General features: G+C 32.8%; 2 protein-coding genes across 3 annotated transcripts; both read right to left on the bottom strand.

Annotated features, from left to right (window-relative positions):
* Positions 1–7,049: 7,049 nt before the first annotated feature.
* On the bottom strand, positions 7,050–8,378 carry LOC111631282. Of its 2 annotated transcripts, XM_023375500.1 has the most exons (4): positions 8,309–8,378; positions 8,050–8,163; positions 7,783–7,986; positions 7,050–7,715 (listed from the first exon to the last, which is right to left on the bottom strand). In XM_023375500.1, exons 2-4 carry the CDS (start codon positions 8,089–8,091, stop codon positions 7,596–7,598), a joined length of 366 nt encoding a protein of 121 aa, XP_023231268.1. In that variant the 5' UTR covers positions 8,092–8,163; positions 8,309–8,378; the 3' UTR covers positions 7,050–7,595. The 2 variants fall into 2 exon arrangements, with proteins under 2 accessions (XP_023231268.1, XP_023231267.1); XM_023375499.1 differs by having other exon boundaries at positions 8,050–8,312.
* A 205-nt stretch (positions 8,379–8,583) lies between these two features.
* LOC111631242 lies at positions 8,584–20,431 on the bottom strand. Its single transcript, XM_023375456.1, has 3 exons — positions 19,924–20,431; positions 18,438–18,582; positions 8,584–10,264 (listed from the first exon to the last, which is right to left on the bottom strand). Exons 1-3 carry the CDS (start codon positions 19,947–19,949, stop codon positions 10,082–10,084), a joined length of 354 nt encoding a protein of 117 aa, XP_023231224.1. The 5' UTR covers positions 19,950–20,431; the 3' UTR covers positions 8,584–10,081.
* Positions 20,432–20,571: the final 140 nt, after the last annotated feature.

Below are 20,571 nucleotides of genomic sequence, written 5' to 3'. Positions count from 1 at the left end.
TGGCATTAATGCCTCTGATATATTGATGCAGTGTAGACTGACAGGGTAAAGGCAAGTAATCATTATTTCTCAAAAATTCATAGAGAGATGGTGACCTAATTTTTAAAAGTAAACAGTCAAGTAACCAATTAATGTCATATCTCATACCCTTTTTGCTTTTTATATGGCATGCTTTCAGCATGTGCTCTATTATAAGTTTCTGTCTTGGTGGTAAGGAATCAAGTTTATCAGCTGACAACTGTTTCATTTTAAGTTCAGTATTTTCTTGATGAAGCTTGAGATTTTCTGTTTGAAGGGTTTTCAGTTTCTTCCTATAGATCATCTTTTGCTTTCTGCACCGATATAAATCCTCTTTGACTTTTAACAATTCAGACTGCAAAGCAGAGATTTTATTGACATATAACAGCTCAGGATGCTGTGTAGTTGCTGCTTCAGATGTGGAGGGTTCTTCTACTTCCTTTTCTACAGTTGTTACTTGGGAGTGTGTATCATGCAAATCTAATGATTGATAAAAAAAAATATCAGACAATTAATCTTAAAGTATTTATAAGGAAAGATGGGCCACAGAGAGATAACCCTCAGTGAATCACAGTGGATCTCACAAACCCAGCTCAATCTTTACTTAATTTTTAAATATAAAATGTTCCTTAAATATAGATAAAATAGATAGATAGATAAAATTTAATTTTATATTAAAACACAGGGTCCGAGAGACGCACTGCAACTCAGGCAAGGGCAAAAAATTACATGACTCACTGAGGATTAAGATTACATAAAAACCATAAATAGTTACCTTTGGTATTGTCTTTTTGTGATCCCTTCCTAGATGGTTCTTCATTTCTTGTGAGACATCGCGTTGATCGTTTTTGAGGTACAGACCTACTAATGTACTTAGGACAATTAGGGAAGTTTGATGGATATGCATCCGACGTTAATGCCCAGCGATCTCGTGGAATTTCTACTTTCTCTCCATTTATAACATGAGAGAAGGTTTTTAAAATAAATCTACTCGCAAAATGTACGTCACAAACGTAACATTTATTTGTTAGCATCTTGTCGTCTCGTGGAATGCATCGCATCCACTCCTCAATCTTATCGCTAGGAGCACGGAAGAAATGTCTCTTCTCGTTCGATGACTTATATCCTGCCTTGCATCCTGGCACAAAGCACGTTGGCATTTTTATGTAGCTAAAAAAACAATTATTACAGGTCAAAATCACTGACTTCAGTATATACCTAGCAAGAACAACGCTCTCCTGCTAACAGTGGCGCCAACTAGCGGCAAATATTGTCTCTAGCTATTAGTCGAAAGACCAGTTAATCTACCGACTCTGCTCATGTATTTAAGTGACTTGTAAAACACGGAATTCATATAAAACGGAACGTATCTACCGTGTTATAGGGGGGGTCTACTGTATTCACATATTTTGATGGGAGCTTCGATTTCTAAGAACATGGATTGACTCAAAAATATATGTTTAGAAAATAGCTTAAACATAGTATTTGAATCTCTTCTGTAAGTGGGAACTTTTCTCTTGTTTGGAAATTATCGAAATATGCAGAAGACAAAAGACGTGTGATAAAATGTTAATTAATGTTGTTTGTAAAATTTTGGCTCATTTTAAAACAGAACGAGATGCTATAATTAGATTAATTTTAAAAAGAATAAATTTTTAGTGTGAAGGTCGCCGAATTGATATCCAAATGTCAGGACTTATCGTATGTGGGATGAAGGAAAGTAAGGCAAATAGCTACAGTGATAAACAAACCCTTTTATTTATACCAAGTCTTACAATCTAGATCAGTGTTTCCCAACCTTTTTTGTGCTATGCTCCACCTAAGCCTTTCTAAAATTCTTATGCCCCGTAACATATACAGCGGCTATACGGTTAACTTAAACTCTGGACGAGTCCATTTTTGAATTGTCCCCTGTGGGGCGTGGGCTCCACGTTGGGAAACACTGATCTAGAGTGTCTTGTTTTCTGGTGGCTCTGGACTGTTTAATTGTTGGTTCCGGGGCAGTCAGTCGATGCTCGTTGGTGTGGGAGGTTGTGACGAAGGGTGATAGCCCGAAGTTCAAACAGGATGGTGTCCACTCGTGGAGGCATAGACAGTTGACTATAGTTGTTAGATGAGAAAAGTCTGAACAGTGGTTGACACTATCAGAGGCTGGAAGAAATCTCTACAGTTAACTTCACTAGGGGAAGCAGGGAAAAAGTCTGCCTTTGTCCTTGAGATCCAGGTTTTTAAAAGATTCTTTTCCCCGGATCTCTAGCTTTTGATTGGTCGGTTTCCTGTATCTAAGCATATGACAGACCATTTCGAGCTATCACAAGTTTAATTCGACACTGTTTTTTAATCCGATCAATTTAAGAAATTTAAGAAATTAATCATATCTTGAAACTCCTGCTCATATTTAATTGTTTTGAATTGTTATAAGTCTGTCACATAATATCAGCGCTGCATCTCCTTTTAAGATTATTTAAAAACATTTTTTCTCTCGATTAATAATAATATTATTTCCCGATTTTATTTAGGTTTTTCTTCCAATTTTTACGAGCGTTAGAATCAAAGCCCCTTGATTTGACATCAAGCCCCTTGATTTGACAATCAAAGCCCCTTGATTTGACATTTTTACGATATTTTTAACACATGAGCTCGAGTATCGCTCGGGCTTCACATTAGTATTATTGATCATCATCATCATCCTCATCGAGAATCACGACAGTGACTATGTGCTAAGCAAAAAAGTCATTGGCTGACTGTAGGCTTACATACAGAAATGAGGGTTGCCAATTTTCGGGGATCGATTTCTCCGCCCCAAACGACGATAGTAATTCTGAATATCTCGTTCGAAAAACGATTGTTTTCGTAGGTAGTGTGAAAAATTTCAGACTTTTCTGTAAAAGTCTGAAATTTTATTACCATCAGAAATATAATGCAGAAATATCAGCAATCGAAAAGTACAAAAATCTGCATTATTTTCTTCTTTTCTTCACCCGGCGCTTTAAAGCAAAATGTAGGAAACTAAAAATCTTGTGGGTACCGCTTTGAAGCTCCAAGCTTATCTTTACCAAAACAAAAAACTCCAATGAAAAAAAAAATTGATCTAAATTGTCGTAAGTTTTTACTTCTCAGATGTTTTCGTTTGGATTAGATAAAGTACAATAGCCTATGTTTGTGGCATAACTGATCAATAAATATGTACTACACTACGTTCCGAATTTAATCTGCTGATTGATTATTTCTTCAAAATTTTAAATAAATTTTATATTTGACGATGATAATATTTTGTCAATTTGTAACATTGTGTATATAAGGCGGATGACGAAGCAGTTAAGGTGATTATTTCAGACGGGTCGAAAAACCCTAGGAATTTCTAGAGAAGTGGTCCGCCTGGATATGTCGGGCCTGGTCCTTCATCATCCGGCTGCACTATTGTAGGCTCGGCGGAACCCGTAATAGGCTTTCTGTAAAAGACCCCTCTTAGTGCCCATAAGGCAAAAAAATTTTTTTTTAAACTGAATATACTTTGAATATTTAATAATCGTGAAAGTTTGGAACTGCATAGACAACCATAATTAAGGAACAGAATAAAGTATTGATAAAAAAAAGACTCAAAATTCATAAAGCAGACGAGTTGAGAACCAACTTGCCATTTTGGTATCTCATTCGCCTTCGAGTGATTATTGACGGTGAAGTTTGGAGTTTCTTTGTAAGCACATCTTGCAAACAAAAGCCTCCGTCTGGGCATATAAATCAGCCTTTATTTGGGTCTCTTTGGACTTGTCGAGACAAACTTTTTTCTGTTTTGGTAGACAGAGTAGTAAGCGTTTCTTTCTCTTTGGATCTATCGAGACAAAACCTCCTCTAGGTTTTGTCTCGATAGATCCAAAGAGAAAGAAACGCTTCTGGCTTTTTTAATGGGAAGGCTCTGGTGCACGCTATAAAAATGAACTTTTCACAAATTAAATTTGCTACGATGTAGCATTTCTAAAATATAATATTTTAAAACTTTTAGTATCGTATGGTTCATTTATTCGTAAACTCCTGATTGTCTATACCAAGCCGATTTTACGAGGAAAATAGTTGTGTGCTGTATTGAATAACAAAAATTGATCCTTTATATTTCACACGTTAAGGGGATTCGGGAATGGGTGGAGGACACCATCAAAAATTATTTGTGTTTTACAATTCTAATTTTCTTTATTTATTCAATTGTTTATCTAGGCTTCTGATGTCATTAGTTTTCATCCCCAATCCATGCGATATTATTAACTATCAAGCAAGAGCAGAGCCTTTCAAAAATTATATCTTTGGAAGTTCTTACTATCTTTCAAGCCTCTGAACTGGTGGCTTTCCTTGCGAGACTCGAATCCAGAAACCTAAGCTCTCGTTACCAGTGGCGTAGCGTGGATGTCAGCCGCCCGGGGCGGAGGAAAATTTCGCCCCCTCCCTTATTTAGGTATCTCAATTTAAAAGACTAAAATTCAGTTTCGTCACAGAATAAGTAATGAAAATTTTCGTGCTAGTGTTGCCACCTTTTTAAAATCGCCGACCCGGACGGCAGGTAAGATTTGATCGAACAGAAGTTCCTGACGCATGCGTATGTCATTTTGCAACGCGAAGAATAATTTGCAGTGCTTGCTGGTTCTAAATCAGTTACAGTTAGCGACTAGGGAGACTTGGACAGGAGTAACGCAAGTGACCTAGCTCTATTGGATATTGAAGGTGTTTATATATACGAATAAATCGTACAAGCAAAAAAAAATAAAATAAAATAAAATAAAGGTCGACAGGTTGCGCACGATATCCCCGGACGGCGAGTCGATTCCCGGACTGTCTGGATAGTATTCTGTGTTCGTTTCAATCGGTCCGAATCGTAGGTGCACGAAAATATGAAATAATAATATTTTGTAAGAATTTGAACCATTTTATTATTTATTGTGAAATTTTGCCGCCCCCACTACGCTACGCTACTGCTCGCCAGCTACAAGTTCATCAGTAGATTCATCATGTTTAATGTTCATAAAACTTCAGAGTTCGTTCAAAACACTAACACTGTATATTGCTAAAATGTATAATTCAAAAAGTGTTGTGCTATGTTTTCTCATTAGCCTAATCATATTCTTAAATGTTTAAGTGTTTATTAATCAATCATTCAATCGATAATCATCATCATCATTTGTTAAGTTTTTAATAAAATGTGTGTTTATGTGCGAAATACGTAATCTGTGTTTATTATTTAGTTTATAATGTTTAAATGTTTGTTAGTTTACCTAGAAAATATACGAGTATTATTGATTTTTTGTAGTATACTGTATAGAGTCTTTTCTAGTATGCAGTATTCATGGCTTAGAAAACCTGCGTGTAGTAGATAGGCTTCATGATACAGTACATTAGTTTTACAGGCGTAATTCAAAATTAGCTTAATTCTACAGTATTTAAAGCATGCTTGTTGTTGTTTAAAACATAAGCATGCTTTTTAAATGTTTAAATGTTTTTTGTTTGTATTTTAAACACTTTGTTTTTGAACATTTCTTTTATAACAAGCAACCTTGATTAACCTTGATATTTTTCAATTATTTCCTAAACGAACGCTAGATAATGAGAAATTTCAAATTACAATTTTATTTACAATTTATTCAATTGTTCATTTAATACAGATTTATTTCTCACTTACCTTTATGTTCAAATTTATACTTATAAATACATTACATGCTCTAACGAAGAAACATTGGAAGTTGCCAACTGGCGAGCTTTGGCTCATAACCATCGTCAGGATTTAATTCTTGCACAAATAAAGCTTTTCGCTTTCTCGTCTAGCCATATTAATCATTGTGTATTGGAGTTTCTACACTCTTCACTTACATTATTTGCATAAAGCTATCTTACATATACCGATCGACATCTTAGCATAAATAGCTGACTTATTGTTACGTTGTAGTTAGAAACTCTGCCATTTTAATGAAATGAATTATATTTGAGATAGAATTTGAGTTTAAATTATCCCTTTCTATGATTTAAATTTTGTTTTATTCGATGATTTCTCTTTGCATTTTTAAATGCTTGAAAATTTCATAAATAGATTATTCCAAAGTGACATCATTGCATATAAATAATTTATTCAGATAAATTCTCTATAATTGAAATTGTTGTTTGGAATGTATAAATTTCGATGTACGATTTACTTTATAAATGATCGCTGACTTATGAAAAAATACGAATTACAATCATATCCTTTAATCGACGTCATCTCCATTGGTGGATCAATGGTTCTCAATGGTGCGCGCATATTACTGTGCCCCAAACTGCACATAGAAATGCCACGTAACTTCAAAAATATTTTATACAATTTTTAATATTTGTATGCTTTTATATTTTAAAAGTGCAGATCTTTAATGTCACCTTTCGTTCATACATATAAAAGTATTTTTGCGATTGACAGACTGCTCTGGGGATCATCGAATCCGGGCGAGCAACCGCAAAGATTTATCCTAGATATGTCAGGCCCCATCCTTCACCACCCTAGGCTAGTCGAACCCACGACGAGTATGGAAAATGCCCTCTTGGTGCCCACAGAGCGGATAGTTAAAAAATGAAGAAAACTTTCTTTGAAGCGACATCGACTCGTTACTATACTGTACCATCAAGAATTGTGTAGTCCCTTCAAAAAGTGGAATATCGGATCCTCAATACTCATGTGTATAGTACATACTGTCTGTAACTTTCTATTTCAGCCTTAATAAAATGAAAACTAGCATATTGTTACATTACGCTCTGTAGTTTTTTGCACTTATTAGTAAAAATCAAATACCTTTATAGAATGAAATTATTCAAAAATGGATGACAAGAAACTTATTAAATTTAAAAATATTATTAAGTGCATCATTTTTCTCCTTTCAATGAACTTTTTAAAATATAATAAATTACAGTTTTTGAGGAAAACGATTGCTTTAAGCAAACTCTTTGAAAAGATNTTTCTATGTTTTGTACTTTCAACCGATGAAATAAATGATTGATTAATCGTTAGCGTGAAAAAATGCAATCGACAGGTAACAAAAAAGTGCAAAAATCTGGAGGTCAAGTAGGACTTGTGACCAGCATTGTCACATCCTATCATCGATGTAACAGAACACTGATTTAATATAATATCCATTATTGAAAAATAAACATCCATATTTGAGTTTGTTAATTTTTCACATACTTTGCTTTCTGTCCAGTACATCAATTGGCAAAGCTTATAGCTTGGATATAACAAACCTCCTCGAGATTTGATGAATGTAAATGCCTTCTCTGGTGCAGCATCCTCAGGTTTTGCTGTTAGTATATTTTTGAATTCATCACAACCGAGTGATGGTAGTAGACGATAAACAATGTAACCTCCTAAATAATGTAGGATAAACTTAAATGTTTCTGGTGTACAATAATCATGATCTAATAATTAACTATTACTAGGATCTCCATATTATAGGCTTGGATCACAAAGCAAATTTTCTAAATGTTCTTCCAATTGTTCTTGAACTAATTTAAATGGATTTTTATGACTATGAAGAAGATTTTTTAAAGTAATAAGGATAGATCCCAAACGAGCATCAGTTCAAACTGATCCTCGTTTGGGAGGACGAACCAAACTGTACAATCTGTACAGGTATAAGAACTGTACTGTTATGGGATGAGAATTGCTTCCACTTCCTTATCATTCCAAAGAAACGCTAATTGAAAAGAAAACATAAGAGTTTAATACAAGATTATATAGTCATTACACTAAGTCAGTTTTACCTCTAATGGGTCCTGATTAAAGTGAGCTGTCAGGATATAATATGAGTTTGGAAGCAATTGTTTGATGATTGCTAAGATACTAGTCAGCGTCAAGTGTAGATTTTCTGCTGTTTGGTGGCTCAAAAATCCCTTTTGATCAGTGCTTCTAATCTGTAATCTGAATGCTTCCCATCTATTTAACCATTCTAGAGATTCTTCAATAACCTATTTTAAAAAAGTTGTTAATTAAAACATTTATAGTTTTTCCTAGTGAATCATTACTATTACCTTGAGATCATTTGAATCATGTCTGATTCCTTCCTGTAGCATCTACGATTTAATTAAAGCATCAAAAAGAGCATTGATGTGACGTATGAAACTTATTAAAGTATTACTAAATATCTATAAATAAATGAGATAAATAAAAGTATTCTTATCATGTCAAGATTATATAAGTAAAAAAAAGTGTTACTTAAGCTGCCAGCAATACATTCATTCTCTGGAAGTTATTGGGATTAACATATATTTCTGTCACTTTGGGACATACCTTTAATCCCTTTGGTAATTTGGAATCTTCATCAACAACTGCTTCAAAATGCTGCAATTCTACCCTTCCTTCAGGAAACTAAAAGTAAAAATGCAGAATAATGCAATGGCTTATATTATAAATTAGGTGAAAACACTTTATTTTCTTAGTTTTACCTGAAAGTATNATATTTTTCAATTATTTCCTAAACGAACGCTAGATAATGAGAAATTTCAAATTACAATTTTATTTACAATTTATTCAATTGTTCATTTAATACAGATTTATTTCTCACTTACCTTTATGTTCAAATTTATACTTATAAATACATTACATGCTCTAACGAAGAAACATTGGAAGTTGCCAACTGGCGAGCTTTGGCTCATAACCATCGTCAGGATTTAATTCTTGCACAAATAAAGCTTTTCGCTTTCTCGTCTAGCCATATTAATCATTGTGTATTGGAGTTTCTACACTCTTCACTTACATTATTTGCATAAAGCTATCTTACATATACCGATCGACATCTTAGCATAAATAGCTGACTTATTGTTACGTTGTAGTTAGAAACTCTGCCATTTTAATGAAATGAATTATATTTGAGATAGAATTTGAGTTTAAATTATCCCTTTCTATGATTTAAATTTTGTTTTATTCGATGATTTCTCTTTGCATTTTTAAATGCTTGAAAATTTCATAAATAGATTATTCCAAAGTGACATCATTGCATATAAATAATTTATTCAGATAAATTCTCTATAATTGAAATTGTTGTTTGGAATGTATAAATTTCGATGTACGATTTACTTTATAAATGATCGCTGACTTATGAAAAAATACGAATTACAATCATATCCTTTAATCGACGTCATCTCCATTGGTGGATCAATGGTTCTCAATGGTGCGCGCATATTACTGTGCCCCAAACTGCACATAGAAATGCCACGTAACTTCAAAAATATTTTATACAATTTTTAATATTTGTATGCTTTTATATTTTAAAAGTGCAGATCTTTAATGTCACCTTTCGTTCATACATATAAAAGTATTTTTGCGATTGACAGACTGCTCTGGGGATCATCGAATCCGGGCGAGCAACCGCAAAGATTTATCCTAGATATGTCAGGCCCCATCCTTCACCACCCTAGGCTAGTCGAACCCACGACAAGTATGGAAAATGCCCTCTTGGTGCCCACAGAGCGGATAGTTAAAAAATGAAGAAAACTTTCTTTGAAGCGACATCGACTCGTTACTATACTGTACCATCAAGAATTGTGTAGTCCCTTCAAAAAGTGGAATATCGGATCCTCAATACTCATGTGTATAGTACATACTGTCTGTAACTTTCTATTTCAGCCTTAATAAAATGAAAACTAGCATATTGTTACATTACGCTCTGTAGTTTTTTGCACTTATTAGTAAAAATCAAATACCTTTATAGAATGAAATTATTCAAAAATGGATGACAAGAAACTTATTAAATTTAAAAATATTATTAAGTGCATCATTTTTCTCCTTTCAATGAACTTTTTAAAATATAATAAATTACAGTTTTTGAGGAAAACGATTGCTTTAAGCAAACTCTTTGAAAAGATTACATTAAAGTTTTCAATGGAAAAATTCAAAAACATTAAATAACTAATTTCTGAGAAGCGAAATCATCTGTTTGTTACTTTTAATTAATATCAAATAATCTTAATATCTAAATGTATGAATTTGATTTCTCTATCCTCAATCGCGTTATAGTCTTTCAGATAATTTATCCAAGGCATGCACTGTACCAAATCTGATGTTTCAAGATGTCCTGAGTGCCGGATTGTTCTGAGTGTTCGAATGAGAAGGAACAGTTAATTGGCCGAATGGAAGGACCGTGGTTTTAGGAAGTTTGAGGGCTTCTTCATAAGAAGGTGGAAGATCTTCTTCCACATTGTAGCTGACAGAATATGGATAACTTTGTGGGTCTGTTTGGTTTACATCCTGGAAGGAAAAAAATAAAAAGTACAAATTAGACATCTTTCATTATTACAAATGAATGATTTCTATTAAAATGAAATAGATAAACAGTCGTAACTATCTTTTAGTGACCTGTGCAAAAACTCTTTTTTTTGAGGGGAGAAATAATAATAAAACAATGTTTATAAGTAATTTTTACGTGCACAAGAAATAGGCGATAATATTCATGTGCATTTATAAACAAAAATATTATTACAGTGTATTTAACAATTATTTTGTTAGTTCCATTTTGAGGCCCCTTTCTCCCAAACCCTGTACACCTGCTTTAGTTACGGCAATAATGAATAATATTGTCTGCTTGAGTTCGTGAGAATTTTAATTAATGTAATGCTCGATATTTATAACATTAAACTTGAAATACTTAACGAATTGATTAAATAGTATTTTCCAAAAGTGGAGTATATACGGTATATCCGAATTATCTGACAATATTTCAAAAAAAAGACCAAGAAAATTTTTATACTAATGAAAATATTAAGATTTCAGAAACATTCAAATTAACCAGACACAATTTTATGATTATGCGACAGTTGGGCTGTGACAATCACTCGTCATATTCTGTATATAAATGAAATTGTCGGTTATAAATCCTAGAATGTTCCATCGCCCATTGTTGCGTGAAGGGGCAATAAGCTGGCGGGGAGCAGGGAGGTCGTATATATTGACACGTGGTTGGAAGAGGGACTCTTCTTTTCTTGTCGGTGTCATCACGTGAGAAGTACGAAAGCGGTCAGTGACGAAAATGTTCTGCAAGGGAAGAACTAAGAAAGTGAACGGACTCGGTTCCAATAAAGGAACCGAGTCCGTTAAGTCTTGTCTTAATCGCTGACTAAGACAAGACAGCGATTATGTGGCATGGAGTTTAGAAGAACGTCTTCCGTTATAGTGTCACTCACTTCCCTTTGTCTGACTGTGTAATGACGGTAGGATTTTTGTAAGAAAGGAAATTTGCGGATTAGGCTAATATGGCATTTGTGGCGATTCGATGAATTGAATGATTGTAACGGGCACCTGAATATTTGTATTTTATGAATACCCTCTGATTATTGTTTGTATTGAATTGGATTGTAACACAACTTTTATAGTTAAGAAAATAAAAATCTTACAGGGCAATCTCAATGGGCAATGGTCAAGTAGAGAACATGTTATTACGCGACTGTCATTTGGTTGACGGAAAAATCTTTACACGTTCAGCAAGCATACGATTTGGAGGGGGTTTTTTTGTAAACATTGATAAAATACATATAAATCACAAGTCATCAAATTTATGGATTTTTATAAATGGACTTCGAAAATTTCAAAAACCATATGATATTGATTATAAAAGAGCAGTAGCAGGTATTCAACATCAGCACAAACATAGACGCTGGGATGAAGCAAACCAAAGGATTTTTAGTAAGATTTTAAATTACGACAGGGAAAATAGAATATTTACGTATATATAAGTATAATACGAATTAGTAAATTTAAAATAAAAATTTTATTTTGAATTTCGTATACTTTTTTGTTTTAATGTATAGGCTACTTGTATATGTAACATGTGTAAATATATTTGTTAATTACAAAATAATAATAAATGAATTAAAATAAAGAAAAACCTAGAGTTTTTCTTTATTTTAATATTTTGCAATTATATCTTTTCATTCTTAAATTATTTTTGGGGCCACTTTTTCAAATTAAAAATTTTTGAGATATGAAACGAAAATATTAACTAGCTGACTTATTTTTTGCATGGGAAATTTCAATATAACTTCTATACGATTTTGTAACTCTACATAATTTTATTAAATTTTAAAAAATATTTAAATTTACCGAGTAATCAATAGAAAATAATATGAATTTTAATAATGAAAACGATAAAAGTTGCTTTTGTTTTCTATTGTTTTGTCGCTCAGTTGACCATGCCCCAAATTTTATAAACACATATTTTTTCTGTTTATATTGAATGCACATTTTATTTATGTTTTTACAACGTAAATTGCCTTAATATTGACAGAAAATTTATAAAAATTATTGTGTCTGCAGGACATATTAAAATTTATTTTAATTGATAGAGGCAATTGTCAAGCAATTTCTATATTAATTCCAGGAATGTTCAATTAATAAAAAAAACTCACTCATTGCAGCACTAATATAGAGGAAAATCTGAAAGTGAACCCAAAATTTGGAAAAAAAAGCTCTGGATTTTACTTTCCCGGCTCTGCTATGTATAACAGAGGAAAAGTATGGCAATCGGTCAAAACTGACCCTCCAAAATTTTTACATTTTTGGATTCAGAACACCTTGAAACGTCGAGGAATGCAAAAAAATTTTCTGTGTGTGTTGGTGGCATGATTTTGTTCAACCTGTTTGAAGCTTAATGACTCCCGTAATTTTTGCGTAAAATTTCTGAAATTTTGTAGAGAGGTTTGTTTATTAGGAAGATTGATGCTATTAAATTTTGGTGGTTAAAGGTCGAGGGAGTGGGGAGATAATGGGGGCCGTGTGTATCTCCAGTAGGGTCAGACTTAATGACGATTTTATTCGTTAATAGCATTTACAATTTTTAAATAAAATCAATTCCCTACCCTCAAAATTAATTTTTTTACCATTTTATAATAGTTAAAAATATAAAAAGTTTTTAAAAATAAAATATTGTAACAGATGACGCCACCAAATGTTGCCGGGAATGTTAAGCAATTCGTTCCTGGATTTTTAAATCTGAGTACATTTGAACCTTTTTTTTTTTTTAATTTTGGAGTGAAGGCTGATCATTCAATTCAAGATGCTGACGTTTTTGCCGACTTAGTGCTTGGCCTTACGTGTGGAGGGCAGAATAATGCCTTCCGGGAGGTCTTTTAAGGGTAACTGGCCCCTATTCAGGCACTACAGTCGTGCAGAAAATCCTGAAAATTCTACGTGGTCAGCCCGTCCTGGCGAGGCACGAACCCACGACCGCTTGGCCACATTACAAATATCTTTAAAGCATAGCTCTTTTAAAAAATAATAAACGAATTGAAGAGAGAAGTGCACCTAAATATCGTGCCCATTTTGAAAAACTCAATTTCTGAAGCCATGTCTTCGTGAAAATTTATTAGTCTATTATAAATTTATAATATGAAAAAGAGGATTGGGAAAGATATCCGATAATTTTTATACTACAGTGTATAATTTAAAGCTTCTTTAAGCTTTAATCGTTATTTAAATTATGAAAAAGTTCTCTATTTTTCAAAAAAAATATTTAAATTNTTTTTTTTTTTTTAATTTTGGAGTGAAGGCTGATCATTCAATTCAAGATGCTGACGTTTTTGCCGACTTAGTGCTTGGCCTTACGTGTGGAGGGCAGAATAATGCCTTCCGGGAGGTCTTTTAAGGGTAACTGGCCCCTATTCAGGCACTACAGTCGTGCAGAAAATCCTGAAAATTCTACGTGGTCAGCCCGTCCTGGCGAGGCACGAACCCACGACCGCTTGGCCACATTACAAATATCTTTAAAGCATAGCTCTTTTAAAAAATAATAAACGAATTGAAGAGAGAAGTGCACCTAAATATCGTGCCCATTTTGAAAAACTCAATTTCTGAAGCCATGTCTTCGTGAAAATTTATTAGTCTATTATAAATTTATAATATGAAAAAGAGGATTGGGAAAGATATCCGATAATTTTTATACTACAGTGTATAATTTAAAGCTTCTTTAAGCTTTAATCGTTATTTAAATTATGAAAAAGTTCTCTATTTTTCAAAAAAAATATTTAAATTAAAAAAAAAAAAACACTGAGACATGGCTCAAAGTTAAAATTATGCACGGCTCCATCTATTATGAATTTTTTAAATAAAATAATTGTTTATAATGTTAATTATTTTAAAAGGTAATGCCTTATTTTGGGGTAAAGGTGAGTTTTCAAAAAAATTGTAAATGCCAATAATGAAGTAAAACTTTCATTGAGTCAGACCCTATTCGAAATATGACCCATGGCCTCTCTTTATCTATCCCTCTTGGCTTACTGTAGCCTATAATCTCTAAACTGTATGAATGCTCCATGTTTAGAAGTATTCCTGCCAGATTTAAAAATTTTTGTCCATGCAGTTGAGATATTAAGCAAAGTAGACAGCAACATACGTCTAGAATTTTTTAAGGGATTTCGTATTTTGGGGTTCATGGAGTGTCAAAACATTGAGAAATGCAAAAAAAAGGGAGAGGCCCAAAATTTTGCCGATCATTATACTTTCCCTCTGTTATATTCTATAGCAGCCGGGAAAGTAAGAACATTAACATTAACTGTAATAGTTTTTAATACTATACAGCATTGTTTTATAATTTAGCATAGTTAGTAGGATAAAGGAGGTAATTCTGATTAACCCAAATTTAATAAATTGGCAGCAGTTAATAAATATTTAATAATAAAACACGCTAAATAATTACAAGACTGGTAGAATAAACTTTTTGTGTTTAGAAAACTTACTATAAGAAAAGTATACTAATTATTGTAAGGTAATGTAAGGTATAAATTTTGTTGTAAAGGATAATAATTGTCATGAATGCAATGTGAGAATTTACTGATTTACTAGCCATGTCTGAGGTTAATCACAACCGAAACAGAACTATCTAATTTCCAACGTAGCATTTTCGGTTAGTCCGATCACTACTGATCGGAATTGCACAGTCGCGTTCGAAAAACTTTGTGATGACAACGAATGTAATGATACTTGCCATCTGCAAGACGTGTGACATTTGCATTCTATGTGACGACGAGGGGTTGACAATGAACTTTGGTACAGGTATAATGTGTTCAAATTGGGCATGTGCATTCTGCACGCACTTCGACTTACCCGAGGAGCGTATCTGAAACTTCTGTCGGCAGTGATAAATATTCGGAGTGAAACAGTGGCGTGTCGTGACATTTGATGATAGGGAAGCTGTGTTTCTGTAAGAAGCCGACATCCAGGGGCAATCAGTCAATTGCGCCTCAGTGATGGTCTAGGATCCATTCGTATCGTTTATTCGATAAGCCAGTAAAAACCGTAAACTTCTCTAAATGTATTTTTAATATCACAATTACATTCCGAATCGCTAGCCACGATATAAGAGCTACAATTAAAAATAAAATAATAAAAACTTACTTGGTGAAATAAAATGTGTGGTGGATGTACCGGTACATACCTGGTACAAAATATTCTTCAATTGTATAAATATACTTTTAAAGAAAATAAATATTAACTAGCTGACTTATTTTTTGCATGGGAAATTTCAATATAACTTCTATACGATTTTGTAACTCTACATAATTTTATTAAATTTTAAAAAATATTTAAATTTACCGAGTAATCAATAGAAAATAATATGAATTTTAATAATGAAAACGATAAAAGTTGCTTTTGTTTTCTATTGTTTTGTCGCTCAGTTGACCATGCCCCAAATTTTATAAACACATATTTTTTCTGTTTATATTGAATNAAGAAACGTACATAAAAATATAAAATATTCTTTACTTTTTAAATCTTAAAACAATCCACTTAGTCAAATAGCTCCCTACGAGTGGCTAATGGATGGAATCGAAGACGGTTGCAGAGCGAGCATACACGCGGACTGTCAAATCCCCAGGGTGCCGATACCGGTCAATGTCAAATACCTCTTTTGTCGCATCACTAGTATATCTCAAAGGACGTGACAGGGCTGTTGTAGATTTTAAACGTTTCTCACTATAGCTGTAAAAATCTAAATATGTTAAACTTAATAGTCATCTGTTTTCTAATTCGTTTTAGGACCAAGTGTCCTCACAAATTTCCAAAATTTACAACTTTTCGGTCAGTCTTATTGAACTGGAAAAATTTCTGTATTACATTAATAATACGAAGAAATCAGTCTCCACTGTACTCGGCTAGAGATGGTTCGGTTAAGTTTTTGTTTAAGTAAAATTTCGGCTCTTTCGTCAGGGTTTTATTTTTGTCCCCACTTCTCTAATCGCTCAATTATTTAACTACTTCTTAAGTAGAAATAAGTCGAAACCGGTTACTTTGTACTCGAATATTTGTAGTCTTGGGAAAAAAGTGGAAAGACAAATTTTTATGACAACGGATACATAAATCGTAAAATTAAGGAAAATAAATTCTAGAGCTTTTTCTGTACCTCGTGCATCTCTCTCATTTATTAAATTTAGTTGTAAATGATGCTACCAAAGTAACAGTTAATTTTTTAACATTATACAAGAATTGTACACGTTTTTTTTACATCCCCTTAGAGATGGGATATACGAAATCGTAATATCACTGTAACATTGAAATCCGTGAGTAATATAAAATCGGAGAACTATACAAGTTTTATACAGAACTATACAGAACTATCATCAGTGCCGGCCCGAGGCAAGTTTTAGGATGGAGCGAGATCCTATTATGGCGCATCTCTTGGTTGCCCCTAATTTATACCCTTTAATTTTCTTTACCACTGAGGCGCCCCCTAGGATTTAGCGCCTGGAGCGGCTGCTCCGTTCGCCCTATGGTAGGGCCGGCTCTGACTATCATAAAAACATACCAGTAAATTCTTATCGGTTCGATTAAGTTATAAATCTATTCGTGATTTAGGTAATCGGGCGAGGGCGGCCAAATATCTAGCAGGCAGGCGGCTAATAGCCCAGAACCGGTCCTGGATAGAATTGGATGCGGTATACGTGTCGCATCCAGCCAAGGTCGTAGGCTTCCACCGGCTAAACCAAGTGAGGTTGGTGCTCTGTAAAGCGCATGCGCGAATCTGGCATTTTGGATGCTGACAATAAAGCGCTTCCATTCCGCCACTAATATCCGAATATACAATAGCACTGTTATCTTTTTTCTCACGTGTAGTATAGAAATTTGTAATAAGATACATAATGCGGTTATAATAAAATATTGTGCGATTATTTTCATGTAATTAAAATTAATATGTATTTATTTTTTAGAAAATACAAGGGAAGCGGCGCATCCACGCTTCCAATAACAGCACGCCACTGGAGTGAAAGAAGGTAATTTTTTGTTAATCCAAAACACATTCAGTGGATGATCAGAACTACCCACGTCAAGAGAAATCCAATAAACAGTGTATTTGACAAAACAGTTAATTTTCAATCTCTTAACTGATATTTGTTGCCACATAGATCTAAGTTTGCTAATTATACGTATATACTTATTGCAATTACTTGTTACAAATTAATTTTCTTTTACTAACATTTATCACTTAAGTGGTCGAAATTCTCCCCCCCCCTTTATCTTATACTGTAATACATTATACAGAAAACAGATTTAGATGCATGTATACATAGTTTATTTCAACTTCTATGCAGCTCTTTTATAATCCTACCCATTAAAACAGCAATCCTATCCTTCCAAACAGAATTTCAAAATGAATTTGTTATAAAAATCTACTCCAAAACATGCTTCGGGACACCAAATACAAATAATCCATTTTTATCTTTTTTTTAACTGAAAAAATAATAATGCTATCATTATTATGTTCATTACATCAAGCAAATATTTAAATGCCTCAAGAATGAAACTTTTAATAATCTCAATAACACGAAACTTTAAAATATTCTTTTAAGCAGAATTTTGAACAGTTTTTCGGGAGATGGTCCGTCCGGATATGTCGGGCCAAGTCCCTCACACCCAGCCGCCCTATTATGGGCCTGGCCGAATCAATAATGGGCTTGCTAACTTAGTGCCAACAGGACGGAGAGAGTTTAAAAAACACATTTTCAAGTTTAAATGAAGTTAATAGTTTCTTACTATAAAAAAAGCATTAAAAAGTGATGTGTCCAAGGTTACAAGGATTGAAAAATGGATTGACGTTTTGGATTGCACAGGATTAAATATGAAAAAATCAGGACATTCTGAATTTTTCATGCTTGTTGGCAATTCTGAATGACCTACATCCAATAGAATTCTACTATAGAGGCAATTTTCTCATTCGCTAGCACCTCGCATTCGGTATTCTGGATAAATATTCAGTTGAAAAAAATACGTTTTGTTTCGAATTGAAATCGAAGACAGAGCAAATATTTTCGTGTAGAATTACAATAAAGTTTACAGTATTTTCGAAGAATATAAGAAATCGAGAGACGTTCTTTCAAAACCATAGCAATAAATTGATTTTGAATTATAATTTGAATGAAATTATTGAAGGACTCACTTCGTTTGGGTGCGTGAAACTGCGATTGTCGTTCCCCGTTGGTCTCCTGGACGAAAGCCGAAATTCGTTTTTGTTAAGCAATATTCTCCAACAAATGACCAAAATCCAAAAGATAAAGTTCAGAAGCAGAAGCACTATGAGTACACTAAAATTACAAATTCATGTTTATATTGAAATAAATAGAAACTTCTTCTTTTATTAATAAAAAATAATAAAAGATTCAATTAAAATCATTTTAATTTTCTCTACTAAATTATTTATTTATGGTAATAATAATTTTACCATTTATAAATTTAAGAATTAAAATTTTTAAAATATAATATTAATAATTTTTTTCAAAAACTTTAAAGTCGAAAAACAATGATGACACGCAATAATTGTGTTACAATATTTTACATGATTAAGCATTTTAATGTAGCACTTGGCGACTTGTGATCGTTCGACGAACGATTTATTTATCTCGATGGTAATAAACATTTTTACAATATTTTATCTGAAATGTGTTGACAAAAAAAGTCGTTTAACGTGTTTAGTATTCGTAAACAACTACCTCAACGGCAGATGGTTAAGCCGTCGTCCTATCGTTCTGAGGGATCCAAGATCGAATCCTGGCTAAGCAACTCTTCAGGAATTTTTTATGGGCGGTCTGTCAGTCCCTTCCCTCCTCATCTGCCGTCCTATTGTGGGTCTGCCGAAAAAGGGCTTTTTATTATTATTCCACGATGGGCATGATTAAAAAAGGCCCTCTTAGTTTCCACGTGACGAAGAGTCAAAAGATAATTTAAAGAAAAAAAACCTCTATTAATATCCTCGGGGAGGGGAATAAAAATTGAAAAAACTCTTTTAATAAAGGTATTATATAATAAAAAAATTATTATATAACGTTTTATCTTTATATTATATTACTATCTTTTCGTATAATTACACTCTAATTATTCTTTTTATTTCTTTTCATATGATAATGAAAGTTTCGTATTTTTTTAAATGCAGGGATCAATATAAATTCATTTCTTTATAGGTATTAAATGTTTAATTTTATATCCCAAAATAATCTGATTGATTAATCTCGATAAATTCTATATAATAAAGCTAATCATTTTCTATACTGAAAATGCTTTCTATATCTGACTAGCTTAATTTATATTCCGTTAAGTAATTTTGTCGAATTACTTATCAAAGTAACAATTAATTGAAATACGAATTATGAATGAAACCATCCAATTTCGTGGACGTTAGTTGACTCTAAATTCAGTTTTCCCAAATACAGTATGTGACCATATTACTGGAGTATAATACAGTATGAAATACGAATTATGAATGAAACCATCCAATTTCGTGGACGTTAGTTGACTCTAAATTCAGTTTTCCCAAATACAGTATGTGACCATATTACTGGAGCATTAATCGGCCATACAATCATTACGCGAAATAAACGAAAATTAAAGTTAACACAAGAAAAAGCAGAATTTATTTAGATTTTACTTACATTTGATAGTTGCCTAACGATGACATTATGACTGTTCGTACCTACAGACTAGAATGAAACGAACAAACTTTGATCGCTCTCGCTGATAAGTACTATAGATACGTTACACTCGGATGAAAATACATATTTATCTGGTTCGAATAATAAATTCAGCCGATAAAATCACGTGTAAATATCCCCGACGAATTAAAACATTTCATTAAATTCATAATTTCGATCAAATTTTCAGTTTTACATTCTGGCCAAACGGATTTTCTTTTATTTATACATCGCCATTCTTCATCCTTATGTGCCTTATAATGGTTCCTTATAATGGCTCACATGATCGATTGTATCGAATCCTCCAGGAATATGTATGTCAGTCAGATCTACTTTCAATAAATCCTAAGTTTGTACATCATTATTTACTATCGATAATACAATATGGCGCTAGATAAGCAATCCACACAAAATCGTATTTTTAGATTCCGGAAAAAGATTACAAAATCATTGGAATAATAATAGAAAAGGAAATTCTATGAACATTCAAAAATAAAAGGAAATTGTATACAAACACGTAAAATATCATAAATATTTAATAAACTATTAATTTTGTGCTTGCTTTATATAAACATTAAGAAGTACGATTTTTAGTGCAAAAATTATATT

Source organism: Centruroides sculpturatus, unplaced genomic scaffold (genome assembly GCF_000671375.1).
Source record: "Centruroides sculpturatus isolate CEXI.00-Female unplaced genomic scaffold, Cexi_2.0 scaffold50, whole genome shotgun sequence".
NCBI classification, from domain to species: domain Eukaryota; kingdom Metazoa; phylum Arthropoda; class Arachnida; order Scorpiones; family Buthidae; genus Centruroides; species Centruroides sculpturatus.
Note: the sequence above shows the minus strand (reverse complement) of the source record. Positions and strands in the feature narration are given on the sequence as shown.

Coding starts and splice junctions, on each gene's coding strand:
- LOC111631242 (XM_023375456.1), bottom strand. CDS start 19,949: ATGTCATCGTTAGGCAACTATCAAAT. Junction 18,583..19,923: donor TCGTTAGGCAACTATCAAAT/GTAAGTAAAATC, acceptor TTGTAATTTTAG/TGTACTCATAGTGCTTCTGC. Junction 10,265..18,437: donor GTTTCACGCACCCAAACGAA/GTGAGTCCTTCA, acceptor TTTTCCTTCCAG/GATGTAAACCAAACAGACCC.
- LOC111631282 (XM_023375500.1), bottom strand. CDS start 8,091: ATGCTACAGGAAGGAATCAGACATGATTCAAATGATCTCAAG. Junction 7,987..8,049: donor ATGATTCAAATGATCTCAAG/GTAATAGTAATG, acceptor TTTTTAAAATAG/GTTATTGAAGAATCTCTAGA. Junction 7,716..7,782: donor TTAATCAGGACCCATTAGAG/GTAAAACTGACT, acceptor CTTTTCAATTAG/CGTTTCTTTGGAATGATAAG.